At 40.8% G+C, this 26,169-nt stretch overlaps 2 protein-coding genes across 3 annotated transcripts in view; one reads left to right on the top strand and one right to left on the bottom strand.

Annotated features, from left to right (window-relative positions):
• Positions 1–727: 727 nt before the first annotated feature.
• PM20D2 (peptidase M20 domain containing 2) lies at positions 728–14,945 on the top strand (the record flags this gene model as incomplete). The annotated part of the gene is made up of 6 exons (XM_009870935.1): positions 728–876; positions 4,466–4,608; positions 7,618–7,772; positions 9,385–9,520; positions 13,815–13,922; positions 14,743–14,945. Coding segments are annotated over 6 exons (894 nt in total), but the record flags the coding sequence as incomplete, so codon positions are not given.
• A 7,740-nt stretch (positions 14,946–22,685) lies between these two features.
• Positions 22,686–26,169, bottom strand: part of GABRR1 (gamma-aminobutyric acid (GABA) A receptor, rho 1) — a 33,303-nt gene continuing 29,819 nt past the window's right edge. For both annotated transcript variants that reach the window (XM_009870933.1, XM_009870934.1), the window contains 2 exons: positions 23,908–24,104; positions 22,686–22,973 (listed from right to left, as the gene is read on the bottom strand). In XM_009870933.1, coding sequence (XP_009869235.1) covers positions 22,686–22,973; positions 23,908–24,104 — 485 coding nt within the window. The remainder of the gene's footprint in view (positions 22,974–23,907; positions 24,105–26,169) is intronic.

Raw genomic sequence — 26,169 nt, 5'->3', positions numbered from 1 at the left:
AAGAAGGCCAATGGGATCCTGGGGTGCATTAAGAAAAGTGTGTCCAGCAGGGCTAGGGAGGTTCTCCTCCCCCTCTACTCTGCCCTGGTGAGACCACGCCTGGAATACTGTGTCCAGTTTTGGGCTCCTCAATTCAAGAGAGACAGGGATCTACTGGAGAGAGTCCAGTGGAGAGCTACAAAGATGCTTAAGGGACTTGAACATCTCTCCTGTGAAGAGAGACTGAGAGAACTGGGGCTGTTTAGCCTTGAAAGGAGATGGCTGAGAGGGGATCTTATTAATATAAATAAATATCTGAGGGGTGGGTGTCAAGAAGAAGGGGCAATCTCTTCTCAGTGGTGCCCAGCAATAGAACAAGAAATAATGAGTTTACATGAGAACATAGGAAGTTCCATCTCAACATGAGGGGAAATCTCTTTACTGTGAGGTTGACGGAGCACTGGAACAGGCTGCCCAGAGAGGCTGTGGAGTCTCCTGCTCTGGAGACTCTCAAAACGCGCCTGAATACATTCCTGTGTGGCTGCCCTAGGGGATCCTGCTCTGGCAGGGGGGTTGGACTAGATGATCTCTGCAGGTCCCTGCTAACCCCTAACATTATATGATTCCCTTCCCTTTCCCCTTTGGGGAAGGGTTAGAGAGTACCTGTCAGGGTTTAGTGGCTGGCCCAGCCCTAACCCTACAAGAGCAGGTCAGCTCTTGACACTCTCTCTCTCCATTTGTGCTGCAGATCACAGTGCTGGGGACACCTGCAGAAGAACAAGGAGGAGGCAAAATAGACCTGATCAACGCTGGAGCGTTTGATGGCCTGGATGTGGTTTTTATGGCGCACCCCTCACAAGAGAACGCAGCTTACCTGCCTGATGTGGCTGAGCACGAGTGAGTGAACGCGTTCAGGTGGAAAGGGTTGGCTTGTTATTAGCCTTTTCTCCCCACCAAGCAGGGGAGCTGATTTGGAACTTAGGCACGGGGACATTGCGGATCTCTATGATACAGAGCTTTTGCAGTCATCTCAGGGGTCAGGTCACTGTTCTGAACGCTCTGACCTGTTCTTTCAAAGTGCAGTGCAATGCTCAGCCTGGTGTTAGAGATCACCGACTGCTCTGAGATAATCTTTTATGTGTCCTGAAAACTAGTTTGTTCTTCTGATGTTTCTAGGCTTTTCTTTTTAAACATGCACATGATTGTCCTACATGTTAAAAAAAAAAATGAAACAGGAGGGAGTCACATGGATAGTAGTTCCTTGCTTTCCTGGACACTAGGTCATGTAGTCCTCTGTATGCATTTTAATCAGTTTTGGAAGTGCTTCAGGTTTTCTTCCACTTCTGAAAGAGCCAGCCAGCTGAGCCTGACTGCTGTTTGATCCTTATTAACTTCCAGCCTAAATTTAACCATGGCCTTTTTATGTCTATTAACTCTAACATCCTTTTTTTTTTTTTCCTCCTTGAGTCAAAGTAGTTCTTGACTTTCCTTAATGTTTACCCCCAATATAAGTATACCCTCAGCATTTATTTTTTTTGCCAGCTAGTCATATAACTCTTTGGAAATTATGCTCTGTATTCTTTTGATCAGCCCTACTGTTCAGTGATGGCACTTGCTCGTTTCTACTTAGAGTAACTTGACTTATCTTGGAGTACTCCTTGCTGGATATGCATAATCAGAATCATACACAGTATGTCAGGTGGAATTTCCTTAGATTTTACTCAGCTAATGCTGGGATTGTAATGTCTCCTGAACATTTTGGAAAGAGCTGATATGCTTGGGGCTTCCTCTTCAGTCATTTTCAGGCAACTGAATCTTAGACAAATGCTTAGTTTATAAGTCTTTTGAAATATTTTTGGGCTTCATTCTGTTCTTTCTCTGCCAGCCTGTTCTTTCTTCGATATTAGAAACCTCTTCAGTTTTCACTGTGTTCCAGCAGTAGCCTGTCAGATTTTATGTCACGGTTACTGATGATTCGTGATCCCAAGGTCTTGCCTTGCAGAGACTCCACTTGTATCCCCCCTCCAGTGCAGCAGTTTTTATCAAGTACTAAGTTTGACTGTCTCTGACTGAATTATAAAATATTGAAATAACTGGTTTTCCAACCCTTTCTGACTTGATGTACTGAGAGGTGCTTTCAGCTTGATTGTACCACCTCTCAGCTCTTATGTACTCCATTTTATTGGTCATTTTGCTTTTTCCAGTGCTGTTCCTGAAGGGTAATTTGCTTTTGTTACTGCTAAGTTTTGTGGTGAAACAGATGTGGTTATCAATATCTAGGCTTCCTTACGAGGTGCTTTCAGCTTGATTGTACCACCTCTCAGCTCTTATGTACTCCATTTTATTGGTCATTTTGCTTTTTCCAGTGCTGTTCCTGAAGGGTAATTTGCTTTTGTTACTGCTAAGTTTTGTGAAACAGACGTGGTTATCAATATCTAGTCTTCCTTACCTAGCTAGCTCTCTGCTGTATTCCATCGTTGTGTTTTTAAAGAGTTTTAACTGGTTATTGTAATCTCCTTCAAGACCTGTCCCAGCTCTTGGTTGCTCTCTGTTAAGGCTATATTTATGATGATCAAGATGCAGTTTTCATTGGTAGTTTTGTCTTTCTGTTCATTTTAACTCTTGGAATAGCCTTTTGAGTTTGTTACAGTGAGATGTGGAAATTTCCCTTCAGAGGTGATGGTCTGCTGTAGGATGCAAGTCTAGGCAGCCTTTAAACCTTGCAAATGGAGGAGTCATGTAACTGAAGCAGAGTGAAACAACTTAATACCTCCAAAAGTTGGAAGTACTGAGTTGGTGTCATGATTTATGTAATGATGAGATTAAAAAATACAAAGACTGTTTTAATAATTTGTAATTGATCCTTGGTTGTTTCTGAGGAATGTAAGGACTGGGGATCACTAAATTGTTGATATTACTGTATCTGTAAGCTCTGAAAGCTGGCTTGTGCTTCAAGTAAAATTAACATACTGGGATAACTGGTGAATACATGCCAAAATCTACTGATCCTTATTCCCTTATCCTTCACTTAATCAGCTTGTTTATTGTTGGTCAAACAGGATCCACATTCTTCTCCTGATACTCTTAAACTGGTTTAGGATGTTGTTCACGAAAATCTGTTGGGTTTTTTCCTAAGAGTATGTGACATTTGTGTAGCAGAAGTACAGGAAAACAAGTATTTTTCAGAAGCACAAGTTTCTTATGGGAACCAAAAAAATCATTGCAGCGTGACTTTCTGCTTTACTTTGCCTTCTCTCTGGAGAATATCCAGGGAACTGTTCTGCTTGTTTTTTGAGATGTTTTGAGGTATTGCAGTGTAATACATGGGATGTTAATGGATATGTTTCCCTGTCTTCATTTCATAATGGTATTAAGTTTTAAATGAAACCCATACTTTAGAGAATGAGGTCCGTGGTTGTCTTGTAGCATGAAAGGGGTTGGAAGAGGGCATACTTAGGAAGCAGTAGCAGGAGATGTTTTCTGCTGCAACAGTACTCTCCGTTGTGTCCCTCTTCGCTCTCCACCGTTTGAAGTTCTGTTATTAACTCGCAGCTGTGTTGTGGTTCAGAGCACCAGGGGTCAGTTCAGGGTAAGAGGCTGCGTTGGCATTTGTGCCAGACAGAGGGACAAGCAAGTGAGGCTGGTTGTAGCTGGGTAAAAGACAAGTTGTGCAATTTATTTTTTTTGGAAGGGGGAGAACTCTGAGCTTTCATGTAATTTGTAATATTAGGTTATTTTGTAAAGCTGATATAAATGGCCCTCATGAAGCAAGGCATGAATACTTACTGGATATGTTCAGAGGCAGTATTTTACAACTCCCATCAAGTTCGAGGATAACTTTTGCACAAGATTTCTTCCTCATTGCAAGCCCTTCTACCAGCATTTGAGATGTGCAGGGAAAGAAATCCTTGCTGTACCCTAGTAATGTATATTTTATACTAGGCTATGTCTTAACTACATTTTTAAAACTTGACTTTTGTCATTTAGACATGGGTTGTATACAATCTTACTAATATTCTTTTGGTGTCATACATATTGTACACATTTAGGTTTGAAAATAGTTAGGACAACTAACTTCTACTTTTAAATTAGGGAAGAAGGTTTGTTAACCTCTGAGAAGAGTGTCTGTAACTTTAAGTCTCAGAACAGTCAGGCAGTATAAAAAAAAGTACTGGAGAAATCTAATTAATATGTGAAGCCTGTACTTCTCAGGAAAAGGCTGTATAGTGGTATGTTACTAGTAACTCTTCTGCCTGATTGGTTCTTGGCTTAATTCTATTTTGTTGGTTTTCTAGAAATTTTTCATCATCTTCCTGCACTCAGAGGTAGTTCAGCTTTGCAACAGTGTAGTGCCAAGCAAATGGTTTGGTGTTCTGCTGCACAAAATGTAAATAACAAATATTTGTGTGAACAAAAGGAACTTTTTTTTTTTTAGAGGTTTTTGCGGTGAATGAAAAACAAATAAGCAATGCCTTTTATTTCCTAGTGTGACTGTGAAATACTATGGAAAAGCTTCTCATGCTGCTGCTTATCCTTGGGAAGGAGTTAATGCATTAGATGCCGCTGTTCTTGCATACAACAATCTGTCTGTTTTAAGACAGCAAATGAAACCGACCTGGAGAGTTCATGGTGAGATCTTTGTTAAATCTCATGTCCAGCAAGTAAGAGTTTAGGCTGTTGACGTACTAACTTAAAAAAATCCCACAGTTTACAATATTACATTATTGCACTAAATTAGTATAGTCACTTCAAATGTTATGGAATAGCACCATTTCATTTAAATAGTTTGTCTGTATCTTTAAAATCATGTCAGTGTCCAGAATTAACTGATGAAAATAGGCTTATAGGTCATATTCAGAAGAGGACACCTAGGTAGAAGCTAGACAGATGTTAAGTCCTTCCACTTAAAGTTGCTGTTCAGAAAGAAAAAAAGTGCTAAGTTTATTTTGCTATGTGGCCTTGAATTCCTTAGTGTTCCTGTTTTTGCAAAGGTTTAAGATTAAGTGCTGCTGAAAAATGAGGTAGTGCTGCTGAAAAATGAGGTATTACTGCATTGCTTTTGTAGTGGACGTTCTGTTAATTAGATGGCATTTATTGGTGAGCTGTAGTGGTCTGGAGTGATGGAAGTTTCTTTGCTCAGGTACAAATATCAAATGATGACAGAAGCCTGTAGTTCTAGTGTTCTGGTTGGTAGCCCAATCAACTATATATTCAGTGGCTTCTAATGTTTAGTATTTAATAGACCTTCGAGTAGAAAGATTATTTTGCAGTAGGATGTATTAACATTTAAGCTTGACTCATACTCCTTCAATGTGATTTTTTAATTATTTTTTTCTTTTTATACAGTGAGAAAGTTTCAGAAGTTGAGGTGGAAGCTGCCCTTTAGCTATAAACCCAGGTTTCCCTTATTACACCCAATACAACTTTTTCCAAGCTGAAATTAAGGAATGTGGCCGTTTCTACAGGAATGTGGAGCTATTTATTTGGAATACTTGTTAAAACACTTGTGGAAGCTCTCAGCTAATAAGTACATGTCTTGGCTGCTTGTGCCATAATAATATGTGGGTGTATTTCTCTCCAGAATATCTGGATGGAGTCCGGAAGCCCTAACCCTTCTGATTTTAGAAGAAGACATTTGCAATTTTGCTCTGCAGCATACCCAAAGGGATTTCGGACACTGGGCACAGCCTCTCTAGCCTATTGCTCCGTAGGAAGCAAGGCACTTGGGAGTTTTGGGGGCTGAAACCAACGTGTTGCAGGTTTAAAGCCTAAGTCTTCTATTGGATCTAAGCTTAAAACCCTAGATACTGCTTTCTTCATAGCTTCTAAAGGCTACGTGAGTAATGTAGGCAAAAACCCAAGTATATAAAAAAGCATCCTAGGGGAAACATTTCCTGAACCACAGCAAAACTTATATAACTGTGTTGATATTAACTGCTGTCATAAACTTGGCTTTCAAACTGGAAATATTTAAAATATTTTTGGGGAAGGTATAAGCAGCCAGAATGGGATTTAACAGTAGGAGTCCTTTCTTTCCTTCTTGTGTTGCAGACTCACAGTAACAGCAGTGGCTTAAAATCTTAGTATTAACCCACTAACAAAAACTGAAATAATTTTAATTCCTTGAAGTCTAGAATTTCTAAGCAATGTTTTAGGTACTTGAACATTGCTGGTTTGAGTTTGTCTGATACTTGATAAGTTATCTTTCTTCCTTACCCATGAGTGAAGTATGTGTTGTCTCCTTGAAAAATAGGAATATAAATCTTAAATATTTTTTTTTCCTGCTCAAAAAGTTGTACTGAACAGGTTGGAAAAACCAAAAATTCCATCCAGAAGAAGGGCAAACTGGATGCAGATACGAGTGTACAAGCTCTCTGCTGTCCAGTCCATATTGCAGTTTCATTGAAATTCCCCTTAGGCTCTATCCAATTCCCCTTACAGATGTGCTGGACAAGACGAGTGAGAGTCCTTTGCCTGTTATGCTGCTTGTTTTTAGCAACTGTGTTACAGGATGCATTATGCAAATTTGCACTATCACTTACTTGCTGATTCCTTTCCTGTGGTGTCTGTCCCTCTCATCTGAGCTGTTCCTCTTCTTATGGACTAGTACTGGTAGTGGTGTAATTCGACGCTTTGCTTACTTCGACTATATTCAAGACTGGAAATGCTTTGCTTGAGGGGAAGCTTATAATCTTCATAGGTTTTCTGCACGAAAAGTAAAGGTTTGTTGCCCCTTTGCATACAATAATGCTGTCGTTTCAGGCTTCAGTGACACACATAACTTTGTTTAGTATTTCCATTTAAGGTAGATAGTTGCTCAGGTTCTACAGAAAATAAATCTTGTTCCACTTATGTAAGTTGAGGGTAGGAGGCCAGGGAAACCAACAGCCTGTTGAAAGCGACTAGCTGTTAATGCATTGAAATCTAATGTAGAACTGAGGTCTGCAATTCTCTTTTTTTCTTTGTCGAAATATCTAAATGTTATGGTCTTTTATGGTAATGTCTCTGATGCTGTAATTGAAAACTATGTAGTTGCCACACATTTCCTTGAGGAAACACTTTAAACTCAAACTTCACTCCTTAATAAAAACTATGTATATTATACATGCCGATATTTGTAAAGAATTAGTGTGAGGAATCTAGTAAACTTCCTGTGCACTGCAACACACACATTACTCCAGTATTTCTAAAAAATGCAAATTACTCGCTTTCTCTCCAAGCTGGCAAAGTGAGTTGGAAACATTCAAGTTAAGGAAATCTTTTAAAGTTGAAATGCAAGGTAGCCTTTATAACAAAATTTTTTCTTTTAATGGCAGCCAGGTTACTTTATGACTCTGATGCATTGAATTCTGAATTTCAGGGGATTAATTATAACTGCTAGTTTGGCTTGTCTTTAGGTTTGTAGCAGATGTCTAGCCAAAGAGTGCAATGAAACTGCTGAAAAACAGACATGTTCCACTTCATCTGAAGAAACTTTGTCCACATACTTCATTTTTAACATTCTTTGTATATCATGCTCAGCCGATGTTTTGTTGGGTTTGTTTATATATTTAGCTCTTGAGCAAGGAGTTTCATGACAGGGCTGAAGAACAAGCGGTTGTGTTTAACACTGATAACATGACTTTTCCCTTTCTGCAGGTGTAATAAAAAACGGTGGTGTGAAACCTAACATCATTCCTTCTTACACTGAACTAGAATTTTACTTGCGTGCCCCTTCAATGAAAGATCTTTTGGTTCTGACAGAGAAGGTTGAGAACTGCTTCAAATCTGCAGCACTGGCCACAGGATGCAAAGTAAGACTGTGTTCATGGTCATGTGGTTGTGTTAATGCTGGAGTTAATGTAGGTCAGAATAGGAAATTGAGGCTCACAGCACTTGTTGTTTAGCTGAAATAAATCTAAGCTTCTGTGATACTGTTAGCTAGTCCATTGCTTTGTGTCCTGAAAGAAAGCTTTGGTTTATAAATAGGATGCCATGTAATCATAGAAGAATCTAGGTGGGAGATACTTCCAGAGGTCATCTAGTCTAACCCTCTGGCCAGAGCAGGGCCAGTTAGAGCAGACTGCTCAGTGCCATTTGGACTTCAGAGTATCTCTGAGGATGAAATTCTACAGCCTCTCTCAACAAGTGTTCTGCTTACCTCATGGCAAACGAGGTTTTTCCTGATGCTTGTGCTGTGATGACAGAGTGCTGCAACAGGTTGGCTGGAGAGATTACGGTATTTCCATCCTTGGAGATACTCAAAAACTTCCTTGATAAGGTCTTGGGAAGTGAGCTCTAGGTGATCCTGCTTGAACAGGGAGTTGGACAAGGTGACCTCTAGAGGTGCTTGCTGACTTGTGTTTTGGTTGTGTGGGGTTTTTTTTTGTTTTGGGGTTTTGTTTGTTTCTTGTGTTGTTTGTTTTTTTTTCTGCAGGTGTGATGATCTTCCCTTACAGAGAGTGCTACTAGGCTCAGAGATGTGGAGGCTTGATGGCAACCTTTATCAGTAGGAACAGGCGAAACAGTTACTGGGTGCTTTGAATTTTTTTTTTCCGTGTTCTTTGCCATTAGGTTCTTTTGTGCCATTAAAAACCAGGGTCATGTAGCAACCAAATATGAAAAAATTTGGGTGTTACGTCAACATTCTTATTTTTTTTCTTTTGACAAATGGAAGTATGTCTGCTATAGTTGGTTCAAGCAGTGTGATTACCTTGCAGTGTGTTGCTAAGATAGATGGGTTTACCTGCTCTTGCAATTACAGGTTTATGGCAAATACAGTTTTGAAATGAACATATGTGCTCAACGGATGAAATAGATGTAGAGTGTATGGGTGTGAGCTGGCAAGTTGTAAGGTTGATTTGAGGCACTAGGTGCTGCTTTCGTAGTGTGGACCCTCCGCTCTAGCTAGAAGAGGATATCAGAAAGTGCAATTTACACAAAATGAAAGATCTCTTTTGAAATTTGACATTGGTATGGTTTTTACATTTGTTTTCAAACTTCTTGCCTGTGTGAAGTCACTTCATGAGTAGGGCTGTAGTTCTTGGAAGTGGTGTAAACCCAGTAGTAAAATAGAATTAGGTGAAAGCCTAGATTGACTTTTATGTACTTTAATAGTACCTGAAGTGGAAATCATTGGATGCTCTTACAGGAAATGTTTGTTTCTTATTCTTGGAGGTGTGATCTGTGAAATCCATGCTTCTGGAATTTGGCTGCCTGGTGCAAGCTTCACAGAACACCAGCTGTGTTTTTATCAAGGATAATATTTGACAGAATGCTGTATTTTTGAAAGAAACCTTGCACTTACGTCTGTTTTGACATGGGCTTTAAGTATAGATATATTATTTTTTAAGGTCTTTAAATTGTTTATGTTAAACTGGCTTAAGTTAAAGAAAACATTCTAATCATTTGGGGTTTTTTGTCTAGGTGGAAATAAAAGGTGGTGAAAATGATTACTACAATGTGCTTCCAAATAAGAGCCTGCAGAAGGCATACAAGGAGAATGGAAAGAAGCTTGGAATAGACTTTATCTCGGAAGATTCTGTCTTGAACGGTTTGTCAGGTAACTCTGTCGGGGTTTTTTGTGGTGACTTGATCTTAGGTTGACAAACTCAAGTGTGTAAAATAATGGGATAGAGCTGGGTTAAACATGGTTTGGTCAGAAGGACAAGCCAAATTAGAAAAATTGAAGCTTCGAAAGGATTGTACCTCTGGCCTGTGTTTCTATGTCTGATGTAGAAGCTGAGAAATTTGCCTTACAGGTATGAAAAGCAGCAATGATTTTCTTAAATTATATCAAATAAGAGGGATGAAAGGACGGAATGCTAAGCACAGTTACCCACAGCATGAGGACATGTGATGAATTGTGGCTCTGTTGCTTTGAAATACAGAATCCTGGTGTGCTGTGGATGGAAATGAGACTTAGTTTTTAGGGGCCTTGTTTAGTAATATTTTCCAAGCTTGCATATAAGCAAGTTTACTATCATCTAACAAATAGAGTGAGTTTTTGAAGAGGTTTTTAAGTGAAAGTTTAAGCATCTCAGTCATTCTAATTTAAACCTCTTTTTGTTACCAGCTATGCCTCTAACTTCAGTTCATGAGTTCAGCAGATTAGTTTTCCAAAGGATGCCATTCAAGTAGGTGTTCTGGGTCCTGACTATATCTGAAACTATTTTACTTCCTTGGTCTCTCAGAGCTACGACAATAGGAATGTGAATTCTTGAATGCCTAGGGGGGTTTCTCATTACTTTAACAGTTTTGATTTTTTTCAGAATCTTCCTGCAAGGAGCTCTGTTCAAGTCTTAACTGCTGCTGATACTTTATAGCCTTCACTACCGATCCCAACTGTATATATAAATGGTTTTACTCCGCTTATGTTCAAGGTTTTTAAGCTGTTTGGTTAGAAGGAAAAAGTTTCTTCTCAGTAAAAAAGCTGTTACTCTAATGAGCTTGATTTGCAGTACTAATTTTCTCTATAATAAATGCAGATTATCTGTTGAGATAAGTTGAGATCTTGGTGCTTGGAACTTTTTTTTTTTTGAGTGGACACAGCATATCTGATGGTATTCTGGTGGTTTTTTCTATTTCTTAGTTCTCTTGCAAATTAAGGCCACAGTAGCATATGTTACCCATTTGGCTCATTGTCTTGGGTTTAAAACTAAATTATAGCAGAAGGCAGATTTCTCTTTTTCTTCGGTGTGGTGCAAGTAAGATTTATGACTTTCCTCATTTAACCTAAGGAAAAGGGGTTGAGGAACCTAACTTGGAATGTTTATTGTAGTGAAACTTTCAAGAGCTCTGCTAGTTGCTTCCTTCAAACCATTGTATTAAGGGTGAAGATCATGAATACTGGTGATCTTTCTGGTTCAGAGGACTTCACATGAACTTAGTACAGACACTTAATTGTAATAATGCTCTCATATGTAAGTCACACAATATACTAAATGTTGACCATTAACGTGCTTAAACTGGAACTCCCTATATGCATGTCGTGCCCTGATATCGCTTGTCACGTGTCAAAATGTCCTTGAACAACTGCATTTTTATCTCCCGCTGCAGTAGACTTTACTGAATTTTCACAGCTTCTCCTCACAGTTTTTGCAGTGGAGATTCAAAAGTGATAAAGTCCAGTCTCCAGAGACATAGGAGTAGAATTTTGTATGCGACCCTTTTTTTGGGTGGGGGGGCGGTTAGTGTTTTGTCTCATCTTTTTTCAAGACCTCTATTTCTGTTTAGTTTTCATATGGTTTTCAATGTTTTCTTTTAGGATATCAGTTTCTTCTGTTGAAAGGGAAGGAAGATAGCTCAGTTGCTTCTCCCTGTCTGTGCAGCAGAAAAGTCGTTAACAGATGAGCATACTCGCTGCCACCTCCACATGGGTATTAGTATCGGTCTGCTCACAGGTATCGCTCTAGGCAGCTAAAGCGTTACAAAGAATTCCTTCAGCCCCTTGAGTCACACTACCTCCTCTCATTTGGCACACAGCCAGGACAGTGTGAAATAACGTGAACCCAAGTTGGCTTTGACCGGGTGCTGTGACCCCGTTTCTCCTTCTGCTGGTAGGGTAGAGCTCTGCTGACAGGATCTCGGTCACCTCCCAAAGCAGATGGCTAAGCCTAGCGCGCCTTAGTTGAGGCACCCACGCTTGTAATTACTTTGATATTTTTAGTGTCTGTGGGGTTTGTTGACTTCCTGTGCACAAGACAGATAGAGAAGATCTCGAGAAGGAGCCAGTATGTTTTGAACGTACCACTTCTGGAGCTTGGGGCTGTGTGTGAATGCTTCCTGGAATCTTTTGTGTTTTCTCCTCCACTCATGTTTGTGGTCATACTGGTTTTCATTTTGTGTTGAGTGACTTGAAGGGGCTTCAGTATCAGCCTCAGGATATATTTTAGAGAGGCTGGAGCTCTCGATACCTTTCTACTGAAGATAGTGCATGATTCTGTGTATTGCATTGTTAACTACAGTTATTTATGCCTCTAGAAGGAATCCTGATCTGCATATCTCTAGTGAGCACACAGTTCCAGATGTTTGTATTGAAACCATTGTGACACCTGATGTTTTAAACATGCCACCAGGTTATTACCACTAAAGGATGTAACACTTATTTCTGATAGAGAGGAAGATCTGACTGTCACATTTCTACTAAAAGCTCCCTTGATTTTGGCTTGGTAAACTCTCCACCTTGCTAGAAAATACCAAATTTAGCAAAAATAACTCTGCACCTTGCTAGAAAGTACCAAGCTTAGCAAAAATAACTTGTAAACCAGTAGTACAATGGATATGGATATAAATTTAAGTGGAATTACACAACCAAGAGCTACGATGCGCTGAAATTTCTAATGCTTCATTTGCTGAATGAGAGCAGGAGAAAAGGCCAACACAGTCTTTCCACACAGTTTGTGTATTAGGACTTAGTAAAGCAAGTCTGGAAGCCTTGGTTTAGTCTGGAGTAGGCAGAGCTCCCAGATTTCTGGTTTGTCTTTCCAGACTGACCAAAGAATCAATAGCGTAAAGTGAAAATGAAAATAACTTGTTGCTGTGCCAGGAGTAGGATTTTCTTCAGATGCATACTGAATTTCTGGGAAAAGATCACATTTTTGAACAAGCCTTGGTGCTTCTGTTGGTCTGTAAGCAGAGCAAGTAACAAGCTGATCTTGCCCTCTTTGATCACATAATGTAGGCTCTGTGGACTAATTTTAACAACTACATGCTTCCAAGTAAGTTCTATATTCTTTGATCATTTCATTACTAAGTCTTAAGGCATTAGCACTATCTTCTCTCCTTAAAGTATCGTGATATGGAGGCTACCTGATGGATTACAAATAATTTTAGAACAATATTTTTATATGCCATTGTTAAAGAAGAAAACTTGCAGCTCTTACTGGCCAGAAAAAAGTTATTTGAGATCTTAGTTGGTCACCTCCATTTTTCCCTGCTACAAAACAATGCTTCCTCTGGAATCTGAATTTCACAACAACTAGTATGTTGATTTCTGCAGCTTATAAATGTCGTTTTAACAAATACCTGGTGGATTGCTTGTTTGAGTAGGAAAAAAAAAAAAGGCACTCAGGATGTAGTTGCAGAAGTTGCAAACTCTGGGACACTTTGCTGTGAAGGATCTGCTATTTCTGGATGGTGTCCTTAAATAGATAAGGCAGTACTGTGAAATAGGTACTATCACTAGCTAACATACTGATAAGCGCTAGTGAGACATGGAAGAATCATCATTAAAATCTGCGGCATGGCTGTCAAGAATTTTACACTACAAAGCACTACAGAGGGTTTTTTCTGGAGTTTAATTCTGATCTTGTTACTTTAAGAGTGCTTGTGCTGTTAAGGATTCCGTAACTGAGAATCAAAAAGCATGAGGAAGAAATAGTTGTCCTCAATCTGTTCTTGTTAAAGATAGATTATTCCTGCTTCAGAATCCCCTAACGCTCAATATTTGCACACTGGCTAGGAATGATTGGGCCTGGTTCTAAGGGCTGTAGCAGGAAAATAGCTGAACTGCCCAAAACTCCCAAGGTTTGCAGCTTTGGTTGCTTCTGAATTAACAGCTTACTATCAGGAGATGATTGATAAAAAAATTAACAGTAGATAGAATAGGAACATACAGATACATCTTCCTTGCAGTCCAGGAACTGATTACTGATGGGAAGCTCACTGGAGAGGAGCATGTGAAGGTGGCTAGTTAGGGAAAGCACCTTGGTGATGGGAGATTTTTATACAGTATTTGGGGCAAAGGATATTTGATTTAGAATACGGGCTGGAGATAACAACTATCATACATTTTCTTGCAGGATTCAAAACTCTGCAACACTTGTTCATGAAGAAAATTTCTGTGCTGTTTCTAGGTTCCACAGACTTTGGGAATGTTACGTTTGTAGTCCCTGGGCTTCATCCTTATTTTTATATTGGCTCTGATGCATTGAATCATACTGAGCAGTACACAGAAGCCGCAGGTGAGTGAAAGTGAAAAAGATGAGAGGTTTATATTTGGAAGCCTTATGCACTGTAGGGACAGGTTGATGACTCTTTACTGCAGCAAATCTAGAAATTGTAAATATTTCAAATTACAGAGGATTAAAGCTTTCATGTGCCTCTGTGGTATTAAAAGCTACTGTGTAGTAAATACATTAAAATGTAAGTACAGTATTTGAAAGTGGCTGCATGTGAATACCTGTATAGGAATGGAGTTGCTTTCTTCAAGCACGATGGCATCCGAGCTGAATATGGACCCTGAAATAATTAATTTAGTTAATTGTAGACTTGCGAAAGAAAGCTGACAAAATGTACAATTTTATTTTTGTGTTTAATGTTAAATCTATATGGGAAGGAACACCACTCCTCATACTAAAAACCTGACTTAATGTACCATCGAGACAGAAGAAATTAGGATTATCCCTAGTGGCATATTGAGAAGAGTTTCTAAACATGAGCCAAAAGATGCAAGTAATTTTTACTCCTAAAGCACAATACTCTAGAAATGTAATAGAGATAAGGGTGTAAAGCACAGCATCTTTTAAAAAGGAAAATGCAAACACTCATTTTCCTATTTTCAGTCTTAGTTGTTTACTTCAGTAGCAGAAAGCAAAGTATGTGCATGTGAAAATTTTTGAGGCATCAGAAGCAAACATACTCCATGTGAGTAGATTTTAAAGAAACTGTTCTTACAATTGAAACTTGGAGATCTTATTTTATGAAATATGCCATATGTGATAATCTAGTCGTTTGTATCTAATATTAGTAACCCATCCTGAAATTTCTGCTTTTTTCCGTCAGGGTCACAGAATGCTCAGTTCTACGCTTTGCGCACAGCCAAAGCTTTGGCAATGACGGCACTGGATGTCATTTTCAACCCAGGACTGCTAGAAGAAGTCAGGAAAGACTTTAGACAGGTGAAGCTAAAAGAAGAGGGGCAAGTAAATCCAGCAGAACCTAACAAAGAGTCTGGTGTTGATATAGGAGCACATACATCACACTAAAACTTCATTAAAACCTCTTTCAATAGGATTGACTTAATGAAGATGCTGTATTTAAATCCCAGAGGGGGCTGGATAAACACGTAGCTGAAGAAATGCTGATTACTTTTTTTTTTTTGGACTTTAGGAGAAGCAAATAGTATCGTTGCTTTCAAAAATGTGCAATTTCATCTAGCTGTAGTATTCAATACGGTGATGAATTTCAGAGAGACATCTCAAATATGTTATCTTTAAGTTGCAGTGTCAAATAAATGACAATGTTTAGATCCCTTGTCAGTGATGTTCTATGTATTGCTAAAGTAGTGTTTCTCATGGGGAAATAACAGCAGTTACATGGAAATTTTTGTTCTAAAATAAACACTGTTCACGAGGTCATCACAGACTGAATCTGATCTAGGAGGCATTTCTTTCTGGCCAGTCGCATTTTCTTGGGACGAGATAAAGGCTTAAAACCCGAGCTTGTTTCACCGGTGAGAAGGGGGTATGTTTGGAAGCGTGTCTGGTTTTGACAACGTAACTTCTAGCAGTGGAGAAGAACTGTTTGTGTGGAAATGCAGACTGTAAAGGTTGTGATGAAATGCATTGACCTTCCTCCTAATAAATTTTGGAGGTGGTGTGGAGCAGTCATTGATGAAAAAACTGGAAAGCAGCTAAATGTTTATTTCTTTAACACATTTGAAATACTGTGGGGATGTTCATGTGCACCTTTCTGAAGTTCTACTCTAAGGCAATGCAGGTGTCCACACAAGGTGTTGCACCAGCTTAGCTGATCTGAAGAACGTGCATAAATTTAGCTAGACAAGTGGAAATCTGTTTCACAAAGATGCAAGCATGTTACCATGAAGCAATCAATGAAGGGAACCTTAAACTGGTTGTGTGCAAACCCTTGTAGTAAGCTCTGAGAAGCTTGCACTGAGGATTGAGTGTTCCATAACTGACTTCTCAAACCCATTTGTTCCCATATCGTAAGCAGCAGATCGGTTAGGTCCTGCCAGTTGTCCTCTCTGTCTGTTGTGGGGTTTGTCTGTTTAATCCTTGTTATGTTGCTTCCCAGAGACATTAATGTTGCAAATTTATCTCGGTGGTGTTCTGTGTGGCCACACATTTTAGGAATTAATTTTTTGTAATTTACTTATTAAAAGGATCATGTGAATACATATAGGAGGAAATAATCTTTTGTTTATATATGAATTGCTAAGTTGACAGACTGAATGAAAAAGCAGCTTACTGGTTAACGTTTTCCAAAGTGTAGGTATTATAGTAAGTTGAGAAGTCAGGAAAATTGTATTCCTCAGAAAGTCACAATACCCAAAATAATTTCTGAAGCCTTTTCTTTAGCAGTAGCAGTCTCTAAATGCTAAAGTCTAGAATTCTAATCAGGTGACTTTTTGAAAAAAAAACAAAACAAACCCAAACCCCGCAGTTTCCTTACCTTGGTTTAACTGTACACTTCCTCTGCATTTCTGAGCCCTCTTAAACACAGACCTCCTGATGCTCATGAAGAATTCTGATGAGACTTTCCCTTTTTAAAAGGGAGAAAGTGTGACTGGGCTGGGTCCTGTTCGGTGTATCACATAGGCAGTGTAGACAACATAATTTCACAGCTTTTAGACTTTCTGATAATCGGCCTGGGTTCTTGTAGTAATAGGGCACAGAGTGTCTGTTAATATATTAAATGCTCAGTGTCTTTGGAAAAAAAGGAAGTAACTGCTTATCTGTTTCTGTTTCAAAATTAAAGGGGTTTATTTTGCATTACAAGCCAGTTATTTCAAGAGTTGAGCATGACTGTAAGTATTCCAGGTTACAAGGTGGTGCTCACTGACACCGGTATCCTTGCTTTCGCTAGCAGTCAGTTTTTACAGACGAATGCATGAAACAGGTGAAGGTTGGACTCTGAGCTGTGGGTATGTCCAGAATGGCACGTTGGTTACTAAATCCGACTGAAATATGGTCCAAGGTTTGTCAGTGGATCTTTTCTCCTTAATGTTTAATTTGAACTCTGCCTTGCCATTTCTTGGACACGGATTACACCTCATGAAGTTCTACGAGGTTAACTAGCTAGTTTATGTTTTCCTTAGCATGTGTGGCTTTTTATTTCCTCCTGCACGAACTGCTGAACTTCTTGCTTTGCTCTTATTAAAATGGAGCGCTGAGATCCTGGTGACAGCAATACACGCGGTAGCGTTTTGTTTCTCACATGCGGGTGTGTGTTACAGCCTTCCAAGTTCTCTATGTCCAGGTTAGTCAGCTGTTGGCTACATCATGTCCCAGATTATTTAATAAACTTTTCTGCACTAAAAGCATGTCATAATTTTGCTGTAATCATTGCTGGAATTAAAGTGAAATTGAAGTACTGATTAAAGATGAGTTTATATCAATAAATCAATTTACCTGTGGCTGATTTTTCTTGTGAATGATTTTTCTTGTCCTTTGATTAATATTGGAATGCTGCATGACTTTGAATAGCATGTTTAATTTTTTTTTCCTCTAGTTTAGTATGATTATGTAAGAATGAGAGTGTTTTAAGCTCTTTGATTATTTTGCCCCTCTTGGTTTGGTATGATTACATAATAATGAGAGTGTTTTAAGCTTTCCATTTTGGTCTGCCATAGTGCACAGTCTTTTTGTGAGAGTTGGTGCTTTTCAAATACGATATTTAATGATAGTCTTTATAATCTTAGGGCTGTTTTTTCTCTTAAAATGTATTAGAATTCATAGAACAGTAGGAATGGTGTTTGGGAGGGCTCTCTGGAGGATCTCTATTGGGCTAAACCAGCCTCCAGCTTGAACTGGGATTATCACCAACACCAGATCAGTGAGCTTGGCTTCACTTGCTGAATGCTGGCAGCCTCCAAGGATAGAGACTTTTCAGCTTCCTCGGGCAAGTTAATTCCGATTTGTCTCGAAGTTCATTCATGAAGTCCAGAATGAAAGCAGGTTGGAATTTAACATTAGGATTTTAGTATCACAGTGATACTCTATAGGAGACGAATTTATTTCCTGTGGGAATAAAACTTCGATTTTCAGTAATTTGTGCTCATAAATCACATGGATATGGAAATATCTGCATGTTATTCTAAGCTACCTAAATGCAGTCTTCCCAAGCTGTTCGTAATTTAAGAATATTGTAGTATTTGTCAAGAATAGTACTTTAGCAATGAATCGAAATATGTTGGAACAAACTATAATTGCTGGTATTACTCTGAACAGCAAATCACAACTCTTTAAGGATGAGGTGATTATGTCCAGACTTTGTGAAGCATTTAAAGCTTCTGCCAGCATACCAAGCTATAGCATTTCCTTATTTATGTCCTAGAACTTGAGTAACAGATATTTCAGGTTTAAAGCAGAACAAAACCCACGAAATGCAGTGGACTTCTCATGAAAGGATTTGGCAGAGACCCTTCTGAGTTAATTTCACTGGTGTAGAAGGGTCCAGCTGCCTTTCTTCAAACAGTAAATGGGAAGCAGCTCTAGGTTCTTGTGAATCCTGTTTCTGTAATCATTTTGTTCCCATTGTCCATGTGCTCTGTAACCGATCACATCGCAGTCACAGAGAACAAGACTTGCTAACAATACTCTTTAAAGCAGATTTTTATTTACAGCAACATGTTTTAGGATTAAATAATTTCAAAATAAAAATAGTCTCTACATGATTACCTGTTGGGTTTTTTCCCTAAGGTTTACTATTTCCTGGTCCTGAAATGAGCAACCCTCCACAGAGCTTTTGTCCACCAGCCTGTCTGGTTGCCTGCTGCTGGCACCCATGTTTTGTTGTTTTTGGGGAGTAAAAGTGCATCCCTCTTAAGATTTCTTACCTCAACTCTCCACCAAGCCAAAACTGGGTAAGATTGCTGCTGGTTTAGATTCTTTTAGGCACTAATGGAAGTCAAAAGTATCTGACAAACTCATCAGGGATTTATTTTTGGCTGCAACTGCATCTGAATGCCCTATGTAAAAACAGAGTGAGAAGCCAAAAGCGTCAGCCCTCGGAAAGAAGGAAGTTCACCAGGTTGTAGATAGTCCTAACATTTAGGCAATGTTCACATTTATGATTGCTCTAGAGTACCTGTACAAAGTTACCTTTTTAGCTATTGAGTCTCAAAAATAACTGGCACATGTGAAAATGACTCATCTCTCAGCTTCTCAAGACCATATCGAAGGATAAAGCACAAAAGTACCACATGTTCAGCAGAGTTAGTGCTCGAGTCTGATTTAAGAGCTCTTTAAACCGTTGTTATGAAAATTGTCAGGAGTTGTAGTTGTCCTTATTTCTCCTGTTTAGATGTAGTTTTGGTTTCTGGAGACTTGGAATACACTTCATACCCTACAATTTTGAGAGATCAGCTGATTTTTCTTCATGCTTTCTCACTATTCTGTCTGTTGCTGACTGAAGCTTCCCTCCCTGCTGCTGCACCCTGTCAGTAATTAGTAGCAGCCTTAAAGGCTTCAGTCACCAAAGCTCTTAATCTACAGACACTGGCAGGCAGCACTTGTGTCTGCCCATAATCCACACAGACCTGCCAATGCATTTCACCTTCTAAAAAACAGCATCATCCTAGGCTGGGCTTCGGGTTAACTTCCCAGAAATTCATCTAAACGATATTCCAAAGTATCGCCCCAAGCAAGAAGAAGGAGGACTGTAATGATGCAGTCTAGGGTGGAAAGCTGGTGATTTTGAGTTTGTCTGCAGGTCTCTACAGAGCTCTGCATGTGAAATCCCAGGGCTTTCCAGCCCTACCAGCTTCACAGAATTTAAGGACATTTGGTGTTTGACTGGGTCAGGTGCTGAGCAAACAGGTCTTCCATACACATATAAAGTCATGGAGATCATTCTTTTGACGGTGGACAAGACACAGTGCTGTACAAATGAGAAGTTTTATTGTGATTCTGACTTTCTAGAAATAAACAACAAACAAAACAATGTTAATGATCCGCTACAAAAAACATACACTGGAAGGTTATAAGCCAAAAAACTGTGTGTGAAAATGTTTAATGAGTACAGTTGTTGATAGCAAATGCTGGCTGTACATGACATATCCTGTACTTATAGAATACATCTATATACATATTTATATAAGAATGAAAAGGCACTACAGTTTCCCAAATAAAACATAAGTAAATTAACAATGTAAATCCAAACATGGCGATTAGGGAATCTGTTTAGGCAGATGTGCTGGAAGGGAAACTTTGAAAATCACATCAGAAGTTAGTAACCAGTCTCCCACTGAAAGCCAGGGAATTCAAAAGTCCAGCTCCCATTTGTATCTTCAAATTCTCCCTTAATATCCTGGTCAGATGCTAGATATTGTATGCAGTATGAGATTAATACCTCTGTAAAGGAATGTTCAGTACTGCAGCAAACTACATACCGTTACGCTTCTTATGAAGTTGGAAACCTTACTGTAAAATCTGGCACTCCTGTTCATACTGTTGAAATAAATGGGTTCTTACAATACTGAGAATTTAAATACATTCCTGTGCAAGTAGTGCCCAAGATATCTTGGAGCTATTTTGGGGGAAAGGTGTTGTCAGAATAAGGAGTAAGGTAGGGTAGCCCAGCCTGGTGGCCAGCCTCCCATCTGCTTTTACCAGAGCAACCTTTTTACCTTTGACTGAAATGTTCATGGTTTAGGAAAACAGGTATTTTTTTTTTAATCTCTTGAAAAAAAAAACATCTGGAGAGTAATGTGACATGTAGGGAACTTGATAAAATGAAGCTAAGACAGTATGTGTATATGGAAGAAAAAAAGCTATGTAGAAATGAGTACTAAAACTATCTCTTGGGTGGGCGCATCATTTTTAGCTTCTGTGATTTTGTTGCCTTACCTATGGAGTGTAGGCTGTAACTGTAGGGTGAGCGTAGGTAATTTTGCAATTCATGATTTTAGCAGTTGTGAGAAATGCTGAGAACGTTGACGTGACATTTATTTACAAAGGAAATTAACGCAACAACCAGCAGTGTTCAAACAACTGCAATGTCTGTGTCACGGGCCTGATGGTGGAGCGACAGACACATCAGTCATTCCGGGGGGGATTCCGTGTAAGAAGATTCGCTTTCCTTTTTTGGACCCACAACTGCTTTGGTCTAATTCGCAGAGGAGCTACACCTGTAACAGACAACGGCATCTGCTGTGCGGAGAATAGTGAATTGTGTGCAAAACCGTGCGTTTAAAGTCCTGTTAATCCAAACCCTTTGTTAGCTTTGGGGAGGGGTGCAGGAGGTGCGGCAGCAGACCGACTGAATGACCGCGCTTTCTGAGACGCCTTTGATGTTCCTGCTGCTGTAAAGGCCCCTGACTCTGTTCAGCCTATTCGTGTTTTCCTGTACATGTTTTATTACTTCTGCATTTCAGATTTTGCCTTTTCCATGTGGAGCGTTTGTGCTGACTGGCTGCTCTGCAGAAACTGTAGTGGAGGGTTGGGAGTTAAGTCACTGCTGAGTGCCCCCAGCTCCAGCTGTGGCTCCTTGCTCCTGCCCTGGAAGGTGCCAAGCCTGCTCCAAGGACACGGTGGGCCCCGGGGTGCCAGAGGGAGGGGATGGATGCAGCATGAAAGTAGAGTTTCTTGGTTGCACCTGGGTCTGGAAAGGAGCTACTGTCTCATGCTAGAAGCTCCTCTGTATTCATTCAAAAGTTTTTGGCATTGTATTTTTAGCCACTCGAATACAAAGTCCTTCCTACTGCTTTGTCAGCTGTTGAGCACCTTCCTATTATGCTTTTACTACAACCAGAGGAGCTGGGCTTTCCCTGGAAGCAGAGCACAGTTACTGGTGGCTTTGTAGGCTGCAACAGGTTCTCAAGCTGAGCAGACCAGCAGTGCCCAGGCAAGCTCAGAGAAAAGAGGCTTCTCCTGGAGGAGTTTGCTCTTTCTGCAGACACCCAATTGTCTTCACTGGATCACTTTGTAGAGAAACCTGTTACCTCTCCCATGAAACTCCAGTGCAAAACTCCCACTGACCCAAATAAGCAGGTCCAAGGAGAGTTCCAGTGTTTCCAGAGGATTTGGTTAGCATTGCAAAAGTCTGGCTTTTGGTTGTTCCTTAGTGAATGTAAGTTGCAAGCCGTATTTAAAAAGAAAAAAATAGAACAGCTTGGAAAGATGTCTTTGTTTTACATATGATCAAGACAAAGCACAAGTCTGAAAGTATTCCCAGGTGGACGTGTCAGTGCAGAACCGCTAGGGCAGCATGCATTAAGCGGTGAAAGCAAGCTCAGGCTGTCAATAATGTTGCCAAAGTGTTTCCCGGCACTCGATATTTTCTGTTTGTAATGACTGTTTCTGACCTCATCCTGCAAACACATGAGTGTTTGCATATTGTTGTATTTATTGATACTGAACATGTTATTGGTACTGAACGTGTCCTCGTTTGAGAGATGTATGTGTGCACTCAGGTGCTTAGAGTATTAGGATTTCAGGGGCACAACATGGAGGATGCACCATATACAAGCAACTGGCAATTATAGTCACTTGTTAAAATAGTTTACAGTGGCCTGTGAGGCACAAGAAGGAACATAGCACATCTTTAAATAAGTATAAAATTTTAGATTGTATATCCTCTGTTTTACTGAGACGTGAAACTTGCACAATTATTTATGCCACAGATGAGTTGCGTCTAATCCTGGAAAAAAAAATCAATCTTCCTTCCAATTAAAACAATTCTCCATTTTCTTTCTGTTGGCCTATGAGACTGTACTTTTGTTTAGTGTCACGATGCTCTGTGACTACAGAAGTTAATCGTATTTATGAAAAAATTGACCAGTATATCAAATTAAATAGAATGTACGCGCCAGGGAATATTATCCTGGAGTACTTGTCGATGGCATGAGTGTCGATCCGCATGCTAACGTATCTCTGGTTTTTCCTCCTGCCAGAGGCCCTCTCTGACCCCAGCGCCAGCTGCACCATCATTCGGTCCTGTTTGTCCCCATTCTCGGACATGTAGTGCCCCAGTTCATTCACGTCCCCGTCGTTGTATGTGCCGTCCACCATCATGGGCCGAGGCTGAGGTAGGCTGCACGCACAGGGAAGCTGTGGACAAGGGTTTAAGTTAGAACATAGGAAGTTCCACCTCAACATGAGGAGAAATTTCTTTACTTTGAGGGTGACGGAGAACTGGCACAGGCTGCCCAGGGAGGTTGTGGAGTCTCCTTCTCTGGAGACTTTCAGAACCCGCCTGGATGCGTTCCTGTGTGGCTGCCCTAGGGGATCCTGCTCTGGCAGCGGCACTGGACTAGGTGATCTCTAGAGGTCCCTTCCAACCCCTGACATTCTGTCATTCTATGGTTCTGTGAAATGAGCGCAGAGTGGTTTTGTGTCCAAGCCAAAAGAGACATCCCTTTGCTCTTCACAAAATCAGAGGAGGGGACAAGGCTGGGGAGTTCAGGCAGCTGGGACACGAGAGGATGGAGCTGGGCAGCAGATTCCTCCTTCCCCATTTTCACCTCTGCAAGGCAGGGCGCAGTTAGGGAGAGAGTGAGGCTCTCTGTGGGAAAGCTCATTTGGCTTAAGCATGTCTATCGGGGTGTAAACAAAGGTTGGACCTATGCCTGGAGGCTGAGAGAATCAGAGAAGAGGGAAGAGAGAAACCACAAGGATCAATGTATGAGGCTTGCCCTGTTTGAAGAATACAGCTTAGGCTAAAATTTGGGGCATTTATAATTTAGTTTTAAAAAAGCGGAAGAGGGAAATCTATCCCGTTTATAAAGGCAGCGGAGGACTATACGTAGAGGGAGTCATCATCCTCAGACCCTCAAGAAAAAGGAGTGAACTTGGGTGTGAGTTGTCGGTAGCGGATCTTTATCAGCCGGAATGCCTCACTGCTGGTGTCTTTTTGCACACACTGCATTCTCCCCAGTCAGCTGAGGGCAGCACACACTGTAACTGTAAACTTTTGAACACTTCCAGGTGTTTGCCATACCCTTTCCCAGGGGCACAAAGCTTCATCGGAGATAGGAAACCTCACCTTGTCCCGCAGTTTCCTCTCCTTCCGCTCTTGTACCGTAGTCAGATAATTCACTGCTGCGTATTCCAGTACCGAGAGGAAGACAAATACAAAACTGACCCACAGGTAAATGTCCACTGCCTTGATGTAGGACACGCGAGGCATGGAGGCGTTCACCCCAGTGATGATCGTGGACATGGTCAGCACGGTGGTTATCCCTGGGAATACACCAGCAGAGAGACTGTGAGACACTTTCAAACCAGACTTCATTACAAATACAGCTGCCATTAGAATTTCCTGACATCTGAATTTATCTTGCAGGATTGCTACTTGGTGACTACCAAGCTAGTAAAGGATTTGGAGCACACGTTATACAAGGAACAGCTGATGAATCTGGGGCTGTTTAGCCTGGAGAAGACTGAGGGGGCACATTATTGCTCTCTACAAATGCCTGAAAGGAGATTGTAGCAAGGCAGGAGATGGTCTGTTCTCTCTAGTGGTGAGAGATAAGACAAGAGGAAATGGCCTCAAGTTGTGCCAGGGCAGGTTCAGGTTGGATATTAGGAAGAATTTCTTTACTGAAAGGGTTGTCAGGCATTGGAACAGGCTGCCCAGGGAGGTGGTTGCGTTGCCATCCCTGGAGGTGTTTAAGACACGGGTAGGTGTTGTGCTGAGAGACATGGTTTAGTGGGGTTGACAGGGCTAGGACAAAGGTTGGACTCCGTGATCTTGAAGGTCTCTTCCAAATGAAACTGCTCTATGATTCTATGATTTGTGCGACGGGTTTCTCTGCCTGAGGAGGGTCCAGGCAGCCCTGATTTCTAACTGGGGTTTTCCTGTCTCTTGTTGAAAACAGCTCTAATTTGGTCTCAGGGTGTTGCTAGACTGATTCCTCACCACACCACCACCCTCACACCCCGTGGCTGGGCTGCAGTGCTTTGACCCCAAGCTGGCTGCACCCCATCTCCAGGCTTTAGACAGTCCCTGGATGGATACAAGCACATTGAGTTGGACTCGATGATGCTTATGGGTCCCTTCCCACTGGAGATTTTCTGTGACTCTGTGATTCTAAATATCTCAGCTTCTAGTTCAACTCCTCTGCAGCATGGGCACAAGCAAAGCCCATCTGCTGCTGCTCCCACCAATTTCTCTAGGCCTGTGTTTCCCATTTGCTCCCGGGAATTCCTGCTTTGTGAGAAGTCACGGAAATCACAAGCCAACTCTCACACCTGGTCTGTGCCTTCCCTGGAGCAAGAGCAGAAACTAATGGGACCCCATTAGTGGGGCACTGCTGCCCCAGGTTACACCAATGGCAAGCACAACGAGCACATCAGCAAGGGCAGGAGCCCCTGCAGACAACACCCCAGGTGTTATCCTGACTCTGAGGGAGGCTCTCTGTGCCCTTCTTATTTCAGAGGCTTTTATGTCACATTAATGATCACTTTGAAAGCTGAAATTATGTGCATAAGCACAAAGGAATGAATTCACAGGAGTATCTAGGTGCTAAAAAGTATTGCTAAAGGCAGTGCCTTATCTTCCAGAAAGCCATGGCCCAAGCCCGTGCTCCTTTTAATGATATCTCAAGGCAGTGGAAGCTGCTTTTAAACACAGACACGGATAACTGCCCCATTGCCATCTCTGTTATGTCTCTGTATATCCTCTCCACCAAGGAATGTGATTCTGACAGTAAATGAAATCCTGAAGTGTGTTGCTGGGAATAAGTGGAAGCAAGCTTGTGCTCGAGGTCTGTAAATACACAAATAGCACTTTGCTATGGGCAAAGCATCTGCTTTAGAGGAAGATTTATGTTTGTATCATAGCTCTGCTCCCATGGTGACTCCTCTGACATATGTCTTCATCTGTCTGAAAGACATTGCAAATGGGGAAGCTGAATTCCTCACATTGTACTGTAAATTCATTTAACAAGTTGACCAGCATAAGTCAGCTGACTGTGTGACCTCCACTCTCCCTCCTCTAGCAAAACTCAATAAACTGAAATTTTGCCAGGGCTGCTAATGCAGACTTTCATCTTCTTGATCACCAAAGCCTCTGAAGGATGCTGATCCTTTAGTTCTATGTGTGCCCAGTTTCTGTTAACACCAATAAAAGTAGAGAGGAACATTTCATCTCTTGGTTTGTGCATGCTTTTGCAAGCAAGGAAAGCAATTCGCTTGGCACCACTGGGCAGGTGGAGAGTTTGTGCCAGTCTCCTGCATGGGAGACGCTTACAGCACAGCTGATTTCCGTGCCACAGGGCAATGCAGGGGCGGTGCATAGCACAGA

This window comes from Apaloderma vittatum, unplaced genomic scaffold, assembly GCF_000703405.1.
Source record: "Apaloderma vittatum isolate BGI_N311 unplaced genomic scaffold, ASM70340v1 scaffold15536, whole genome shotgun sequence".
Classification (NCBI taxonomy): domain Eukaryota; kingdom Metazoa; phylum Chordata; class Aves; order Trogoniformes; family Trogonidae; genus Apaloderma; species Apaloderma vittatum.
Note: the sequence above shows the minus strand (reverse complement) of the source record. Positions and strands in the feature narration are given on the sequence as shown.